Source organism: Pistacia vera, unplaced genomic scaffold (genome assembly GCF_008641045.1).
Source record: "Pistacia vera cultivar Batoury unplaced genomic scaffold, PisVer_v2 Contig122, whole genome shotgun sequence".
In the NCBI taxonomy this organism is placed as follows: Eukaryota; Viridiplantae; Streptophyta; class Magnoliopsida; order Sapindales; family Anacardiaceae; genus Pistacia; species Pistacia vera.
In genome coordinates this window covers 729,947-747,341 of record NW_022195271.1, presented here as the reverse complement: position 1 = coordinate 747,341, position 17,395 = coordinate 729,947, and the positions used below count along the sequence as shown (strand labels likewise).

General features: G+C 35.7%; 4 protein-coding genes across 6 annotated transcripts; 2 read left to right on the top strand and 2 right to left on the bottom strand.

The window, feature by feature from the left end:
• Positions 1–74: 74 nt before the first annotated feature.
• LOC116115330 (probable purine permease 10) lies at positions 75–2,063 on the top strand. Its single transcript, XM_031401491.1, has 2 exons — positions 75–159; positions 712–2,063. Exons 1-2 carry the CDS (start codon positions 123–125, stop codon positions 1,839–1,841), a joined length of 1,167 nt encoding a protein of 388 aa, XP_031257351.1. The 5' UTR covers positions 75–122; the 3' UTR covers positions 1,842–2,063.
• A 1,188-nt stretch (positions 2,064–3,251) lies between these two features.
• On the top strand, positions 3,252–5,203 carry LOC116115340 (probable purine permease 10). 2 transcript variants are annotated; one of them, XM_031401503.1, is made up of 3 exons: positions 3,252–3,269; positions 3,393–3,449; positions 3,993–5,203. In XM_031401503.1, exons 2-3 carry the CDS (start codon positions 3,413–3,415, stop codon positions 5,102–5,104), a joined length of 1,149 nt encoding a protein of 382 aa, XP_031257363.1. In that variant the 5' UTR covers positions 3,252–3,269; positions 3,393–3,412; the 3' UTR covers positions 5,105–5,203. The 2 variants fall into 2 exon arrangements, with proteins under 2 accessions (XP_031257363.1, XP_031257370.1); XM_031401510.1 differs by lacking the exon at positions 3,252–3,269 and having other exon boundaries at positions 3,323–3,449; positions 3,963–5,203.
• Positions 5,204–6,256: 1,053 nt separating this feature from the next.
• On the bottom strand, positions 6,257–8,624 carry LOC116115252 (UDP-N-acetylglucosamine transferase subunit ALG14). 2 transcript variants are annotated; one of them, XM_031401413.1, is made up of 5 exons: positions 8,325–8,624; positions 8,091–8,230; positions 7,046–7,189; positions 6,876–6,935; positions 6,257–6,763 (listed from the first exon to the last, which is right to left on the bottom strand). In XM_031401413.1, the coding sequence occupies exons 1-5, from the start codon at positions 8,482–8,484 to the stop codon at positions 6,587–6,589; spliced, it is 681 nt and encodes a 226-aa protein (XP_031257273.1). In that variant the 5' UTR covers positions 8,485–8,624; the 3' UTR covers positions 6,257–6,586. The 2 variants fall into 2 exon arrangements, with proteins under 2 accessions (XP_031257273.1, XP_031257277.1); XM_031401417.1 differs by lacking the exon at positions 6,876–6,935.
• A 1,695-nt stretch (positions 8,625–10,319) lies between these two features.
• Positions 10,320–13,959, bottom strand: LOC116115320 (putative disease resistance protein RGA3). The gene is given in 4 exon segments (XM_031401480.1): positions 10,320–10,531; positions 10,629–11,510; positions 11,513–13,609; positions 13,685–13,959. Coding segments are annotated over 3 exon segments (3,219 nt in total). The 5' UTR covers positions 13,953–13,959; the 3' UTR covers positions 10,320–10,531; positions 10,629–10,656.
• Positions 13,960–17,395: the final 3,436 nt, after the last annotated feature.

Sequence of the window (17,395 nt, the reverse complement as noted above, 5' to 3'; positions counted from 1 at the left end):
ATGTACATGCATGTGTTATAGATTAATTTCATCTGAAGATAATTTAACTCTCTCTGTCTCTCTAGCTCCTTCTAGCTTTATAGTTTTGGAAGTTCTTCAGTCTTCACAGTACTTAAGTTGACATGGGAGAAGCTCAGGAAGTGCAACTCCACATCATGGGTAAGTTTTTCTTTTATCTATATTCAATTTCCAAGCTCATGAAAAAATCGAAATTTCTTTTGGTTCACTCATTTCACTGATATAGAAACATATAGCAACAAAGAGAATTCCTTCATGTGATATTAGTGGTAAGAAGATTTAAGTTTTCATGGCAGTTCCAAGGGTTTGTTTTCTGTTTTTATTTTAAAAATTAATTAGCAATAATCTACAGTAAATAATAAATTCAACTTCATACCATCGTTTCAGGAATATTGTCTTATTCTGTTACTTCAACTTTGAGTTCATGATTTCTATTTAGAATCGTCCATAGTTATGTTGGAAAGGACTGCACTTCTCAAACTGTAGTTTCAGAAAAGCAATGAAAATTTCTATTCATCTTCAGTTTATAGTCTGATTTATGTAGAGTATTTTTTATCTGTCTCGATTAATACTTCAATATTGAGATATACTATAGAGTGATCAAGATGAACGAGATGAAAGTTTTCAGTACCTTATATATGTTGAGACTCCAGTACGAAATATTTATATTCTGTTTCTTGAATTTATTTGCAGTTGAGGAAGCTAAAGAACCAAATAGTGATCTGAATACAAATATGACAAACCAATCAACAGTTCCTCAACAAATTAATTACAAATGGTGGCTGAGAATAGCTCTTTACATTCTCATAGTCCTTGTTGGCCAGACAGTGGCATTACTTTTGGGAAGATTGTACTATGTTAAAGGAGGCACAAGCAAATGGGTTGGAACATTAATGCAAGTTGCAGGTTTCCCAGTTCTCCTTTTCTTCTACTGCTTTTCAGCTTTCAAAAATTCCACCGCAAACAATCTTCAAACACAACCTAGATTTTCTTTTATTATTGTATCAGCTTATGCCTTAATAGGCCTAATCACTGCGGCAAATTGCTTTCTGCTTTCAACTGGGATGCTATATCTTCCTGTTTCTACTTACACTCTCATCTCAGCCTCCCAGTTAGGCTTCAATGCTTTATTCTCCTTTTTCCTTAATTCACAGAAGTTCACTCCTTTAATCATCAATTCTCTGGTGCTTCTCACCATCTCCTCTATCCTTCTCATGTTTCAAAATGGCTCTGGAGACCTCTCTGGAGTCTCTAAAGTGAAGTTTGCTATTGGTTTCATATGTACTCTTGGTGGATCAGCAGGGTGCGGATTGAATCTTTCCTTAACACAGCTTTGTTTTCGGAAGGTTTTCAAGAGAGGAACATTTATGGAGATTATTGATGTTATATTCTATACTTCAATGGTTGCAACTGGTGCTTCACTGGTGGGACTTTTTGCTAGTGGAGAATGGAAAAGTTTAAGTAAAGAGATGGAATTGTATGAACTTGGGAAGGTGGCCTATGTGATGACTATTGTTTGGGCTGCTATAGCTTGGCAGGTTTTTACTGTTGCCCTTGTAGAATTGATGGTTGAGGTGTCTTCACTGTTTTGCAATTCCATAAGTGTTTTAGGCTTCCCTGTTGTTCCAGCTTTGGCTGTGGTGTTTTTCCATGACAAAATGGATGGAGTGAAGGTGATCTCCATGGTATTGGCTATTTGGGGCATTATTTCTTATATCTATCAGCAATATTTGGATGAATCCAAGTCCGAGACAGATCCCAGAATGGCCAATGAAGTTTCCGAAGCTTTCCCTTCTGGCATTCAAATAGTTGATAGAGACTAACCATGAATAATTAATGCAGCACTTTTCAAGTAGTATCTTAAAAGTTTTTTTTTATCTCAATTGATCGTCTTCATGACATATCAAATAAGATGAAAATTTTAGAACATATTATTCATGAATCATGCAAGATTTCTATTACAAAATTCAACCATTCCATATAAAATTATCACTTTTAGTCCCTTCCCCACTTCTTGCTAAATGGGTAGTGATAAATCCAAGAAAATAAATGATCAAATTATGATTCTGATGCAACCCATATCCAATTTGTAAGGAGCAGAAATTATGCTAAATCTTCACGAAGATATTATGTATGTGGTGCTCAGTGCTCTATGACAATTACCTCTGTAATTCTAGGTAACTTAAACGCAAATGTTTCAACAACTCAGGGAAAGAGTTACTGGAAATGTGACATAATTTTATAACACTACGCACCAGTAGCTTCTATATTGATCTATCTATCGACAATTGTCTGTCAAATCCAGTAGAGTAGACTCTTAAAGAATTGAATCTCGTGTGCATGACACAGATTTTTGTTCATGCGGTCCGTCTTATACAGCTCCCCTTGGCTCTTTTCACAAGATCCAAAATAGAAGCACTGGTAGTGGTCATCGTCATGGGCACTCATAGAGATAATGATCGATAATTCACTCATTATTAACACCAACTTGCGCCGTCAAGTTGGAAACTTTTTGCTAATCAAATATAATTTGACAGGTTTTGGCTAAATGGGTTGCTCTTAGATTTTGCTCATCTCTTCAAATCTCAACTTCCTAAACCCATTCAGATGAGGATTAACATAAATACAGTAATATTATTATTGTCAAGTGAAGAGTTGAGTACAGGATTGAGCATCTAATCTGTCCTTTTTTCTGATAATTGGATTACAACTAGACTCTTGAGAAAAATTCTGGGAATCACTTGGTTAGAGCATAAAGATTTTGGCACGTGGTTGGTACTGTAGATTTCCAGATGATTAGATTTCATTGTCCAAAAATAATGTATACAATGGACAAATGCTTGTGTGGACCAGTTATCACTTGCAGATTGGCTCCACTAATTAAAAGATGATTGGGACAATAACCAACCGTTGAAAACCTGTCATGGTTTACAATAATACCATGATTCAATTCAACCATGCTCAATCCTTTCAACGAAATATATGGCCTACTGTTGAACAGCAACAGAGATAGATACTGGTTAAAATTATAGTTTATTTACCGGCTCGAATCCACCAACAATAATCAATTTATAATAATAACAACTCTCATGTTAAAGAATAATAAACCCAACAGAACGAGAAAGACAAGTAAGAAAACCAAATTGAAGTCAAATTAAGTCTACTTTGTACGTTAATCATCCATGAATGTAAGTACGTAACATGTGATTTGCTGAAACAGACGACAAAGAGTAAAAAACAGTAGTGTAAAGGTGGGTTTGTGTTACAATTAGAAGCTATTACTGTAATTATTTGTTTAGCTTCTTCATTCGTGTATAAATATATATACTCTCTCTCTCTATCTACTCTTTGCTTATTAGTATAGTCTTTTCCAGACTTCTTTTATCTTCCCCACATGGGAGAAACTCAGGAACTGCAACTCCAAATCATGGGTAAGTCTTTGAAATTCTCTAAGGGTTTAGTTTTATTGGCTTGATATGATGGTTAGAGTATTAGCTTTGTGTATTGCTTCCCTCCGTGTTTTAGCTGTTTTTTATTTTTTTCAATTGTAGTTTGCTTTTCCCCTTTACACTGTTTGTGGTTCTGTAAACTTGTGGATTTTTAGTTTATAGCGGAAAAAGGAATTTGCATCTTTGATGAACACTTCACAAACAGTGATGGTGTCACATTAATTTCATCGAATAAGTATGCATGTTACAGGATCTTTTGTCTAGGAAATAGTTGTAAACTTTCAATCCAAATTTTTTTTTTTTATTTGTAAAAAAGCATAATAAACTCTATGTGGTTGAAAAGTTTTGATGAACAGCTGGGTATAATTCTAAAAAATAATACAAAGCTGTTTTCGTTATTTAGTATGAAACTAAAACCAATGTAAACACAAATAGGAAAAATTGAATGCTTTTATTGGCAAATATATTCATATGTTAGCTTTGTGGCTTCTGCAGTTAATCTTTTCCATGCATAATTCTTTCCAGTTCAGGAAGCTAAAGATGGAAACCCAATTGAGCTCAGTGTTACCAACCAAGGAACAGTACAACACTCGAGAAACTATCAACGGTGGATGAGAATAGCCTTGCATACATTCTTTGTTCTCTCCGGCCAGACAGTGGCTACTCTCCTGGGAAGACAATACTATGACAAAGGAGGCAATAGCAAATGGATGGCAACACTTGTGCAACTCGCCGGCTTCCCGATTCTCCTTCCTTACTACTGCATTCCGCCACCAAAAATTTCCAACACAAGTAGTAATCAAACAACCCCGCCGCATTCTTTCCTTATCCTTGCTTCTGTGTATTTCTTCCTTGGCCTACTTGTAGCTGCTGATTGCTTTCTGTATTCAGTTGGGTTGTTATACCTGCCGGTTTCAACTTATTCCCTCATTTGCGCATCCCAGTTGGCCTTCAATTCGTTCTTCTCCTTCTTCCTTAATAAGCAGAAGTTCACTCCATTCATAATCAATTCTTTAGTCCTTCTCACCATCTCTTCCACACTCCTGGTTTTCCAGAACGACTCTGAGAACACCACAGGAGTGTCGAAAGGAAAGTATGTAATTGGATTCGTATGCACAGTTGGAGCATCTGCTGGATATGGACTTGTGCTTTCGCTCACACAACTCGCCTTCAACAAGGTTCTGAAGAAGGAAACGTTTACAGTAATCATGGATATGATAGTGTATACGAGTTTATTTGCGAGCTGTGCTACATTGGTGGGACTTTTTGCGAGCAAAGAATTTTTGAGTATAAAGACAGAGATGGAAGCATACAAGTTAGGGAAGATTTCATATGTGATGAATTTGGTTTGGACTGCTATATCTTGGCAAGTGTTTAGTATTGGTGCAGTGGGATTGATCTTCGAGACGTCTTCTCTGTTCTCCAATGCCATAAGTGTACTGGGTTTGCCTTTAGTTCCAGTTCTAGCTGTGGTATTTTTTCATGACAAAATGGGTGGCATCAAGGTGATTGCCATGCTGTTGGCTTTATGGGGCTTTCTCTCATTTGTTTACCAGCACTATCTTGACGACTGTAAGTCCAAGAATGAGAAGAGAAAAGCTGATGAAGTTGTTCAAGCCTCTAATGGGAGTCAATAGTTGAATGGAAAAGAATTCTCAGGACCAACCAACTATAGATGTAAGATTTACAAGTTCTTTGTGTTGATCTCAACGAAATTGTAATATTTTTGAAAAAAATATATATATACATTTCACAAATATAGTTTAAGTCTTGGGATAATTACATCAACAAATGGAAACGGAGAAGGAAAACTCTATTATTTTTTCTCTATTAGGAAAGCACTCGTGAGAGTTAGCTTGATGGTTAAGAAAGTTTGCTCTCTTCTTTGAGTTTCTGGTTCAAACCTTAAGGTCACCTATCACAATAACATTATGGTTTACCTGATCATTTGGGCTTGCCAGGTGTCCAAAGGACCTGGCTTACTAGATCATTTGGTTTTGTAAAGTGTTTAATGAACTTGGCTTACCTGATTATTTGGGCTTATAGAGTATTCAATAGACTTCGAGTATTAGTTAAGGTACACGCAAAACAATAATAATTGAGAGAGACTATATAAGACTGACAGATGACTGTTCCGTCATCAAATTGTCCTCCCATGACCATCCTTTTCTTTGATTTCTTCCAAGCGATGAGATGCAAAAGAAGCCAGCTCACCTCTTTTTCAAATTTCACCAATAAATCAACAAGCCCTCTGCCCTCATCTCATTAATACAATACAAGTGGTAGCTTCAAATGGTCATCCATCTATACACTCTGTCCTCTCTGGCCAGTCAGTGGCTACGCTCCAGGACTACTCCATTATGAAAGAGGTGGAAATGATTAACTCTTCTAAATCCTTACCACTGTGGTCACCACCCAGAATTCTCGCCACCAATGGTACCCTCTAAATACAGCCACCTATTTTAGTCCTACTCGTTGTCTCTTTCAGTATCATAATGCATTGGATTGCGCTCTTATCTACAGTACCTACTTTCTCCCCCATTTGTGCAACCCGGTTACCTTTCAATGCTCTTTTCATTTGCCACAAAACCAGAAATATAACTAACAAGCATAAAAACATTCTCAGTCCTACATATGTATTTATTCAGTCAATAAAATCTAGCACTGGAAATTTAGCTTCAGTCTCTTCTAAGATGTTCCATCTACTATAAAAAGGCATTATGAAAGGGAAAGAGTTGACTTATAAACAGCCTTAAAAATCCATCCAGTAGAAACGGCAATAACCAACATGAACCAGGAAGGCAGTCTGAAAACCAACCCTCAAAGAAAATCCAAGGAAATTTTGTTTCCAAAAGTCAATGACAAAAGTTAAAATAAATTGTATCAAAATCAGGGGTGTCACACTGTTTATGCAGATAAAAATTTACCAGTAAACTGACTCTTCCCTGTCCTCTTTGGTGAAAGCTACAGGAGGCTTGTGGATCTCACTAGTATAACTTGTGTACAACTTAACTTGAGAATCAACTATAGAGCAATTTTAATAACTTTAAAAATGTAAATTGGCACAGCAAAAACTTGAAGAAATGTTACAGTACCATGTCAGCAGGAATTCAATCAAACTACATGAGACAGCCAACATAATGAGCTCGAGGATGCTTTCTCTGTAATTGTGGCCACTGCACAAAGAACTGATCAGCTATGTGTAACCTGTAAAGAAGCAAGCCACTTAAAGAGAGCCTTTTCACTCTTGCTATACTCTCAACATAGAAAACAGATGACCATCTAATTCCCAAGACCTGCATGTAAAGATGACAAACTTAAATGAGGAACTCTTAAGACCATCACTTCAGCCTTTATCTAGCCAAGAAAAAAGTGAAACCTAACGGTTCAGACGTATGTTCCACATGCCTTAAATAAAAATGCAATTACGCATAGAGGAATACAAGTCCCAGGTCCATTGCAAAGAACCTAGATAGACAAGAATTTGATAATCAGTGATGATTAAATTTAAGAAAATGCTTAAGTAGCATTGCCATAACTACAACAGAACACAAGAGGTAAAAGGTCAAAGCTAATACCACTTGTGGTCTGATTCTAATCATTAGCCACAGTGCATGAGCAATGGCAAGTAAAGTTGTCCAAACAGAGGTTATATATGATTGACCAACTTCCCTGCTTCTGTAGATCTGTATGAACCGTGCAGAGGATCCCTTGACTCCATTCTGAAGATAAACAAAAGCCAATTAAATGAAGAAGACTTAACTTAGTAAATTTATGATTTGGAAGAAAAGACAAGCAATAACATAATCAGGTGGAACACATATGATGCAACTTTTAAGTGACATGAATGGCATTTATGTATCCATTTAACATCATCCAGAAATAATAATAATAATAATAATAATAAATAAAAAAATAAAAATCTCTTGATTCCAACATTCACATGTTAATTTACACATTCCAAATTAGAAGTTCATAATATCATGCATCCAAAACAAGCAGAGTGTGATCAACTGGATGATTGATATGCATATATATGTAAAAAGAGAGCAACACATAAAGAGAACATCTTAACCGACTCCTCTATAACAGATGATATACAATGTTTCAAAGAGTTCCATACCAAAGCTTTGAGTCACTAACTTGGAACTTTTGTTTCCCTTCAGAAATCACCTAAAACCACTAAGCAAACTCACTTTGAATCAGTCCCCACAAACTCAATCTAAAAATTCTATTCAGACTGCTCCCTAACCAATTTAGGGATTCCAGCATCATGCTAAATCATTTGTTTTCCTTAACTCCTGCCTTATTCAAGATTCAGTCCATAGATCTTCCCCAATGGTTGTGAGGTTTGCTGTTTTCAACACTGTGAGGCTCATTGAGTACATCACTCCTACTGCACTTTAATCTTTAAAATGCATTACTTCAGTTTGATTGATTCATGGATCAATAATTAATAAGTTGAAGTATTTAATTAACACCTACAAAACTAATAGTGACTTGTAATATAACGATCAGACATTCTCAAAGCTTCTAAATATCGAAAATGTGATATGGACAAAAAAAAAATCAAATTTGCAATTATGGGAATAAAAAATGGACAATTTTAGTAAGAGAATCTACCTTATGAACCAAAGAATCCTCGAAAACGCGAGCCTTTTGAAGACTCATATTATCAGTGGCAGCAGCAATGTAAAAGCGCGGTGCAAACCTGTCCATTTGCAGTACCGATAAGAGGTTCATCATCTCCGCCGTGTGTCCGCCTTCACAAATTCAATTGATAATAGAATTTGATGAATTATAATAATAAAAGAACAACATTTTGATCGACCTTTTAATTATAGGAAATTGACTCACCTGAACCTAAAACAACGAGAGTAGAGAGTGGCTGTGAGGATTTGGTGCGGCTAGGTTTTCCCGTTAAATAAAGAACGTAAAGAAGACGAATTGTGAAAATTGTAAAGCTAATGGCAACGAATGCCATTATGGACCAGCAACAGTCGTTCAGTTTCTCCATCGCCGGAATTTAAAATTTACATGTGCGTTCACTCAGAAGAAATTGGCGCGAATTCGATTTCTCCGATGAAGGGAAAACTGGAGAAATAACTGTAAACAGTTTGATTGAAAAAGAGGAAATACGAGCAATGACCGTGATGGAAGCTCTGTCCGTCACCGTCACGCTAGTTACTATAATTAGTCATGGATGATGAATAGTGAACTATCAGCAAAAACTGAACTCATCTTGAGAAGCCCAACCCATTAATGAATTTGATATTGCAAATAAGGCCTGTAGGCTGTAAGCCTTGAATTGGCACGAAAGAAAAATTGCAATTGCAAGTTTGACCTTGTTCATGAACAAAACGTCCTCCAATGTTATAGTTACCGAAAGTAATACATCGAATTTATACATCGAATGACGTGATAAAATTATAACTGTCAATTAATTAGAAATTAATATTAATCGACGGTCAGGATTTTACCACGTCATTCGGTGTACATTTTCGGTAACTCTATCATTTTCCAATTACATCTATACCAACTTATATTTGGGACCTACTCGTATAAATAGGGATGGTTGTAAGCAAGGTTCTGACAATCGGACCAGACCGCCCGGTCGAACCGGTTCGACTAGCAACCAGCGGCAAATCCGGTCTGGTATATATAAAAAACCGTCATTTGGAGTTAAACCGGATTGGACCACGGTTGGACCATCGGAATAGTGCCAAATCGCGGTCCAATAGTGGTCTAATTGCAGCTAAACCCTGCCGGATTCCGGCATCTTTCAACGGAGAAAACACCCCCATTCGACGGACGGTATCTCCACGACCAAACCCATCCATTTTCAGTCGCCGTCGTCTAGCCTTCATCGATCGCCGTCCACCTAAAATTTACGCGACGTCGGATTTCTTTTGTTGATTCCGGCGAGTTCCAACGCCGATGGAACTCCGTAGCACCACCGTCAGAGTCTCTGGCACCTGCACATCAAAAGCCCCGAGATTCCAGCTTTGATTGGCCGTCGATCATCGCTGCCGCCACCACTCACTAGAATCTTCGCGTGACAGGTGTGTTTTAGATAGATTTCAAACCTTAAAGGAGTATTATAGAGGTGTTTTTGATGAATTTCAAACCTTCAGAGACTAAAATGTAATTTTATAAATTACGGTCCAACCGACCGATCCAACCGGTCAAACTGGTCAAACCAAAAACCAAACCCTTAAACGGGTCACTGTCCGATCCGGTTTTCAGAACATTGGTTGTAAGACAGTCAAGAAGAAGTATTGCAAGTTTGAAAATCCAAAGCTCTGAGAAAGATTTCCAATTTCCAAAGAATACTGCATGTGGAGTTCATTCAAAGTCAATAAATTTGATCTTTTTTTTTTTTTTTTTTTTTACATTTTTAGTATATTATTAAAACTGATCAAAATATATAACATTATTTTTTAGATTCCAAAAATATTTAAATATTTTTTTTTACAGAAAGAAAAATTAGCATTTTCATTTTCCTATTGAAAAATTTTAAATTACATGAAAATACTTGAGAAATTTTTTATAAAAAATAATTAATAAATCCCTTTAAAAATATATGTATTCAAATATGTTTCCCTCGAAAAACATATATTTACTCAATGATTATTTAACCAAAAAAAAAAAATCCTAAAAGCATTATAGATAATCTTCAATAAATTGCATTTAATTTAATTTAAACTGTCACCTTCTTTAATTGTTAAATTTAAATAACTCTTCCTTCCAAGCAGGCGGCCAACTCTGATATACCAGTCAAAATCCATAAGAAATTCGCAAATAATCAAACAAAAATTTAGATGCAAATGAATTCTAAAAACCAGTATGCAGCAATATAGTATCGTTCTCCCCACACAAGGAGAAAAGAATAACCAAAATAAAATTGCTCGCAGAGCCTTTTCATGGTTTTTGGTTATATACTTCAAGCAGAAACATATGTATACATATACTATTACATGAAAGTTTCACATTAATTAGCAATAAGCATCAACTAACAGTCCATACCTTCACAACATTCCTGTAGTAGCACTAGCTCTTCATATCTGCAATAAATCAAAATATAATCTCTGTTTATGGGGACAAAATGTTAATACTTAAGCAATTGAAGAAATTGAAAAGGGGCACAATTGATTGACATACCTCCCAACTTGATGCAACTAGTAATTAATTAGTGTAAGGTTTCTACACAAACGTTCGGAACATGTGCTATCTTGTACCAATCTTCTCCTGTCTCCTTCTCGCATCTCTTCACCAGTTCAGGGCATTCCAAAATGATCAATTTTTGTAGATTGGTGAGGCTCTGGATGCTGGCGGGAAGAGATGACAACTTTGGGCATTCATAAATATGCAAAGACTGAAGAGATGTTAGGTCTCCCAGCCAGTGAGGCAATGATGCTAATTCAGGGTAGCTGCGTATGCTCAGTGTTTGCAGTGCAGGGACATACCTTATGGACTCAGGCAACACTGTCAACTCCCATATGTCCAACTTCCGGAGGGAACTATGGTATTTGATACCTTTCGGAAAAGTCAACCCCTCTGACAAATTTGAAAACTTTATGCACATTCCTATAGTCAACTCCTGAAGAGAGTTTAGGCCTTCCAGTACTTGCTCCGGAAAAGCCTCAAGCTCAAGGCATTCATAAATTGTTAACGATTTAAGACCATTGAGACTAACTCGATCAGTGGCAAACCCTTTAAGCTTTTTGAAACTTATAATAGACATTTCGCGAAGAGAGGAGAGATTTTGCAGAATCCCATGAGGAAGGTAAACTAAATCGCAATTTTTATAAAGATGTAGGTAAGTAAGGCTTCTGAAATGTGAGATTGATTTTAGAAGTTCCCCATTGCAAGAATGAATCACTAAACTTTTTGCTGAAGGAAGACATGGCAGGGTGGTTAATTTAGGACAGTCATAAATTTTTAGCTTCGTAGGACATGGGAATAACTTGCTTCCATCCTGTCTTGACAACCTCTGTAACCTCGGCAATCCATCAATACAGAGTTCCTCCAAAGACGGAATTTTCTCTCACCTTGGAAACTTGTATCAATGTACACCAGGTTAATCAAATTTCTAATTGTAAGATATCGAAGCCGAGGAAGTTGCCACAAGGGAGGAAGTTGTCGACAATTCTCACAGGTAGAGAGCGTGATAGAAACAACATTACTTAGATAATCCATCCAAACTGGAAATTTGGCACCTTTATAACCTTCAATTTTCAAAATTTCAAGGTTTGAGTGAGGTTTCAAAATTTCAAATACTTTTTCAACCTTTTCCTGAGATTCCGATTCACTATCAAGTTCCCAAGATAATTCCAGGTGGCGTAGATTCGGTTTTTCGACCAAATTGGCTTCTTGGGCATCCATCAGATTGCCCACTCTATTAAGATGCGTGACACATAATTCTTCTCCAAGATTTAAACCTTTCAATTCAGCCAAGTGGCAACCTCTCCTCTCACCCACGATGAAGAGAGTTAAAGTTTTTAAGCAAGTGATCTGTCCAATATGTGGAGGCATTTGAGATAACTTGGTACAGCCATTCAGATAAAGATGTCGAAGATTTTTCAAGCATCTCATGCGCTTAGGTAGCTTCCAAAGTTGATAACAATCTTTCAAATTCAAAACCTGCAAATTAAGCAAGCTACAAAGTGATTCGGGAAGCAGTTTAATATGGCTGCCAGAAAGGTTCAGGTACCTTAGATGCTTTAAATGGTGAATTGAAGATGACAACGATAATTCAATTGAAAGGACACGAAGAACTCTCAATGAGATTAATCTCGAGATGTCACAAGAAAATCGCAGGGTTGGAACCACGATTAATGTCCTTAACGTTTCAACTCCATACAAAGCTTCAGAACTTGTAGCTGATAGTTGCAACCAATCAAGATCTAGTCTGACATGAAGAGTGCTTTTTGAGATATTATTTGAACCGTTGGCCTCCATGACAGCAAATTCATCTTTCACAATAAATTGTGCAAGATCATGAAGAAGATCATGCATTTTAAATAATAAATTATTCCCAAACTCATCTTTTTTCGCATCTTGAAAAAAGGATCGCCAATATAATTCTTTGCATATCTCAATCCCAATATCTTCCGGCTCAAAATTTTGACTGCCCTGAATAAAGCCATTGGCCATCCAAAGATGAATCAAGTTTTGTCTCCCAATTTCAAAATCCTTTGGGAAGACAGCACAAAAGGCAAAACATCTTTTTATTTTCGATGGCAAATGGGAGTAACTCAATCTTAAGGCTGGTACGATGGAATTTTTATCTTGTGGCAAATTCCAGAGCTCACTTTCCTTGACAGAAAGCCACTCATTTTCCTCACTTTTATAACGCATCAAGCTTCCAAGAGACTTCACAGCTAGAGGCACACCGCTACACTTCTTCACTATCTCTTTCCCTATTGCAACAAGGTTTGGACGTTTTTCTTTCTCTTGTCCAAATGCCCGTTCTTTAAACAATAACCAGCATTCATCTTCCGATAATCCTGACAAATGATGCATGGGAAGCGTTCCCATAATGGATGCAACCTTTCTGCTTCGAGTAGTGACAATTATCGAAGCACCTTTCGATCCACATGCCAACACACACTTTAATCTATCCCACTTCTCTTCGTCTTCACTCCATACATCATCTAGCACAAGCAAATACCTTTTCCTGTTCAACATATTTTGAAGGCGTCTCTGCAAAGGGTCTAACTCTACATCTTCACAAGCAGTTCCAGTTGCAGATTCAATTATAGCTTTTATGATCTTCTTCACACTGAAGTCCTCTGAAATGCAAACCCAGATTCTTAGCTCAAAATGCATGCTCACTCTCTCATCATTGTAGACCACCTGAGCAAGCGTTGTCTTCCCAAGCCCCCCAATACCAACAATAGGGTAGACGGAAATGTCATCACAACTGGCTACATGATTCACCAAATTTTCAACAATTATTTCTTTATCTTCATCTCTACCATACATGTGAGATTGAATAATTATGGAGCCAGTTTGGCATTCTTCTCCGACTACAGCTCCCCTCTGTGAAACTACCTCATTCAAATGAAACTGTATCCTCTCCTCTGCAATTTCATCTAACCTCTCTGTAATCTCTTTCATCCTAATGCCAATCGTGCGACGAAATAAAATAGTATCTGGACGAAGTTTGTTTAAGAGAGAAGTGTTTACCTTGTTGATACACCTTGAATTTTGGTCTTTAGACTCTAATCGAGAGACTTCTGTTGCACAATCATCCAAGATGTCATCCACCTTATAATCTGCTTCTTTTAGCTTCTGCAGCCAATTCTGAAGCGCCTTGTCTTGCACTTCCTTCTCCTCAGCATCTTCCAGCACAGCTTGAATAGTTGAGAGCAAGCTGGAAAGTTTGTTCATGTCTTTGTCAAGACCCCAAAGCAACCCAACCTCCTTTCGGATGAGTGAGTTCAAATTCTCCAGCAAAATTTGAACAAAAGCATCAGCCATTTGCAATTGCAAGTTCAAAAAATCCAAAGCTCTGTGAGAGATTTGTTATGGGAAGGGGATACAGGTGGCCTGAGTAGATGAGTAAATGGAATTGGAAGACTTGAAGGTGTTCGGAAGTTAATATTTGTGGGTCCTAACTTGGAAATTTGAGTCATGTGGCATGCTGCTAAAGAAATTTGCAGATTAACAATTAAGATAAATAAATAGAAGACTTTTCAAAAGGCCTATTTGCTTTGTACAGACTGTTTGCATTCGCATTCAATAAGCTGTATACATTTCCCGCATCCACATTCGCGTTAAATGCTCAAATTGTTATTGGGTTTGTAGAAACCGTTCACATTCACGTTCAATGTTTTAATTTCTCGCATCCACATTCACATTAAATGCTCAAATTGTTATTTAGTTTATAGAAACCATTCACATTCATATTCAATGTTTTGTAGAAGTCTTTCGCATTAACATTCATATTAAATGTTGAGATAATTCGCATGCATTCATTGTTTTGTAAAAGCTTTTAACATTCATATCCACAGTATTTATTTTGTTGGTTATATTGTGTTGGTATATGCGAATGTGAAGTGGCGTATTTTATTTTTTTGTGAAAGGGTATACATGCATGGATAGGCGTGAATACTAATGGATTGATAACAGTATATTATTGATTTTTGTGAATGTAAAAAAGATGCATTGTATCAGTTGTAGTATTAATTACTTTGAATCCTCTATATATATGTCCATTATGTAATAGTTTGTTATACAATTTATCTAAAGAAAGGCATGTGTTTAATTCCTAATTCTTATCTGTCATTGTTTTCTTTTGGTTTTTCCAATTTATTATTAAACTTTTGATGTTGATAACGTATTCATTTCTCTACGCATCTTTGATTGGTTGAAATTTATTTACTGTTGTGTCATAGTCCTGTTTGATCACTCTATGCATCTTTTCCATCTTCATTTTAATTTGTTTTGGAAAAATCAAGTGATGATGACCTGTGAGGACTGGTTTCATTTGACAATTTCAAGATGAACAGGTGAGGATTTGTGCCATAAAAACGAATTCAATTTTAGTAATGAGAAAGGAAAATAATTTTTTTTTTTTTTTTTTTTTGGGCTAAGTAAGTAACTTATATTAAAAAGAAGAAGGATTTACAAAGGCCTACGAAAAAAGTGGCCAGCCTCCACTAGGACATCCCCGCGTAGGGTGCAAAAAATAAACAATTACCTAAACTTGATGCTACACAATTCTCTTGGGAGCCTATCTAAACCAAGAGAAAAGGGAGATAAGACCCAAGAGAAAGAATCCAGCTAAGAAATCAACAACAACACCATAATCAGGACAATCACCTGGGTTTGGCTCCAAAAAACACATACAATGAAACACAAAGAAGATTCAAGGTAAAGAAAACAAGGAGAGTGAGGATACACCATGACAAATTCTTCACAATAATAACGAGCAAGCCAGTAAGTCTCTCAATGAAAAAACAACATCTCACTCGATCACATGGTCATCAATAACGTTAGGAGTGGAATGGGTGTCTTTGAAGATGGTTTTAGGAAGTCTCCATTAATCAACTAACTTCCTATTTTTATAGGAAGATTTAATATTGCTAAAGTCCATGGCTTTGTCTCTCACCACACTTTTGATAGTTTTGATAATAGTGGGAGAATCCTTATACTATCCCTCAAGGAAAACAAATATTGATATATAGTTTTAATTGTAATTGTTCAATCCTTTTTGTTGATATTTTTTTTATGTTACATACATAAATCATGGAAAGAGGTTGTTGTTGAATATAACTAATTTTATTTGTTTAACAAAGATCAATTTATGTTTGATGCCAAACCATATAGCTTTAGTAAACCATTTGTAATATGTCAAACCATTATTATTATCCTTAAAGGAAAACAAATATTGACATGTAGTTTTAATTGTAATTATTTAATCTCTTTTTGTTGATATTTTTTTTTTATATTACATACATAGATAATGAAAAGAGGTTGTTGTTGAATATAATTAATTTTATTTGTTTAACAAATATCAACTAATGTTTGATGTCAAAACATGTAGCTTTAGTAAACCATTCATTTTTTCGTCGCATACATTTTGGTTTCCATTGAACAATCAGTCTTAAATTGACCATAACTTGCTCAATAAAAATCTAATTGATTCGAGATTTGAATTTGTAAAAACTAGACCGATAGGGTTTTCATTTATATATTATACGCTTAATTTAGATGACTGTAGTCCCACTGCCAAACTATTGCTTTTATCACCACACACATTTCAGTTTTCACTAAACAATTAGTACTAAATTGACCATAATATGCTTAATAAAACTCTAATTGATGAGAGATTTGAATTTTTAGACACTACATAGATAGGGTTTTAATTTTATATGCTTAATTTTGATAACTATAGCTCCACTGCCAAACCATTCTTTTATCATCACACACATTTCGGTTTCCGATGAACAATCAGTAGTAAAGTGACCATAAGATGCTCAATAAAACTCCATTAATTGATGAGAAGTTTGAATATTTAGAAACTAGACAGACAGGACATTTATTTGATATGTTATACATGTAATTTGGATAATAGTAGCCCCATGGACAAACCATTCCTTTTATCATCACACATATTTTAGTTTCCCTTGTTTCTCGATATCCACTGAACATTCAGTAGTAAATTGGCAATAACTTGCTCAATAAAACTCCACTTGATAAGAGATTTAAATCTTGAGAAACTAGACGGATATTGCTTTAATTTGATATATTATAAGTTTAATTTAAATAGTTTTAGCTCTATTGTCAAACCATTCATTTTATCATTACACACATTTCAGTTTTCACTGAACTATTAGTAGTAAATGGACCATAACTTGCTCAATAAAACTCCAATTCATGAGAGGTTTGAATCTTTAGAAACTATATAGACAAGGCTTCAAATTTAAATATTATACACTAAATTTAGATAAACGTAGCCCCACTTCCAAACCATTCTTTTTATCATCACAAGTCAGTAGTAAATTAACAATAACTTGCTCAATAAAACTTCAATTGATGAGAGGTTTGAATCCTTAGAAACTAGACAAACAAAGCTTTAATTTTATATATTATACCATTAATTTGGATAACTATAGCCCTAGTACCAAACCATTCCTTTTATCATGACACATATTTCAGTTTCTGTTGAACAGTCAGTAGTAAATTGACCATAACTTACTCAATAAAACTCTAATTGATGAGAGGTTTGAATCTTTAGAAACTAGATAGGCAAGGCTTTAATTTGACATGTTATACGTATAATTTGGATAACTGTAGCCCCACTGTTGAACAATTCCTTTTATTATCACACACATTTCGATATCTCCTCTTTCTCGATTTACACTTAATAGTTAGTAAGAAAGTGGTCATAACTTGCTCAATAAAAATCCAATTGATGA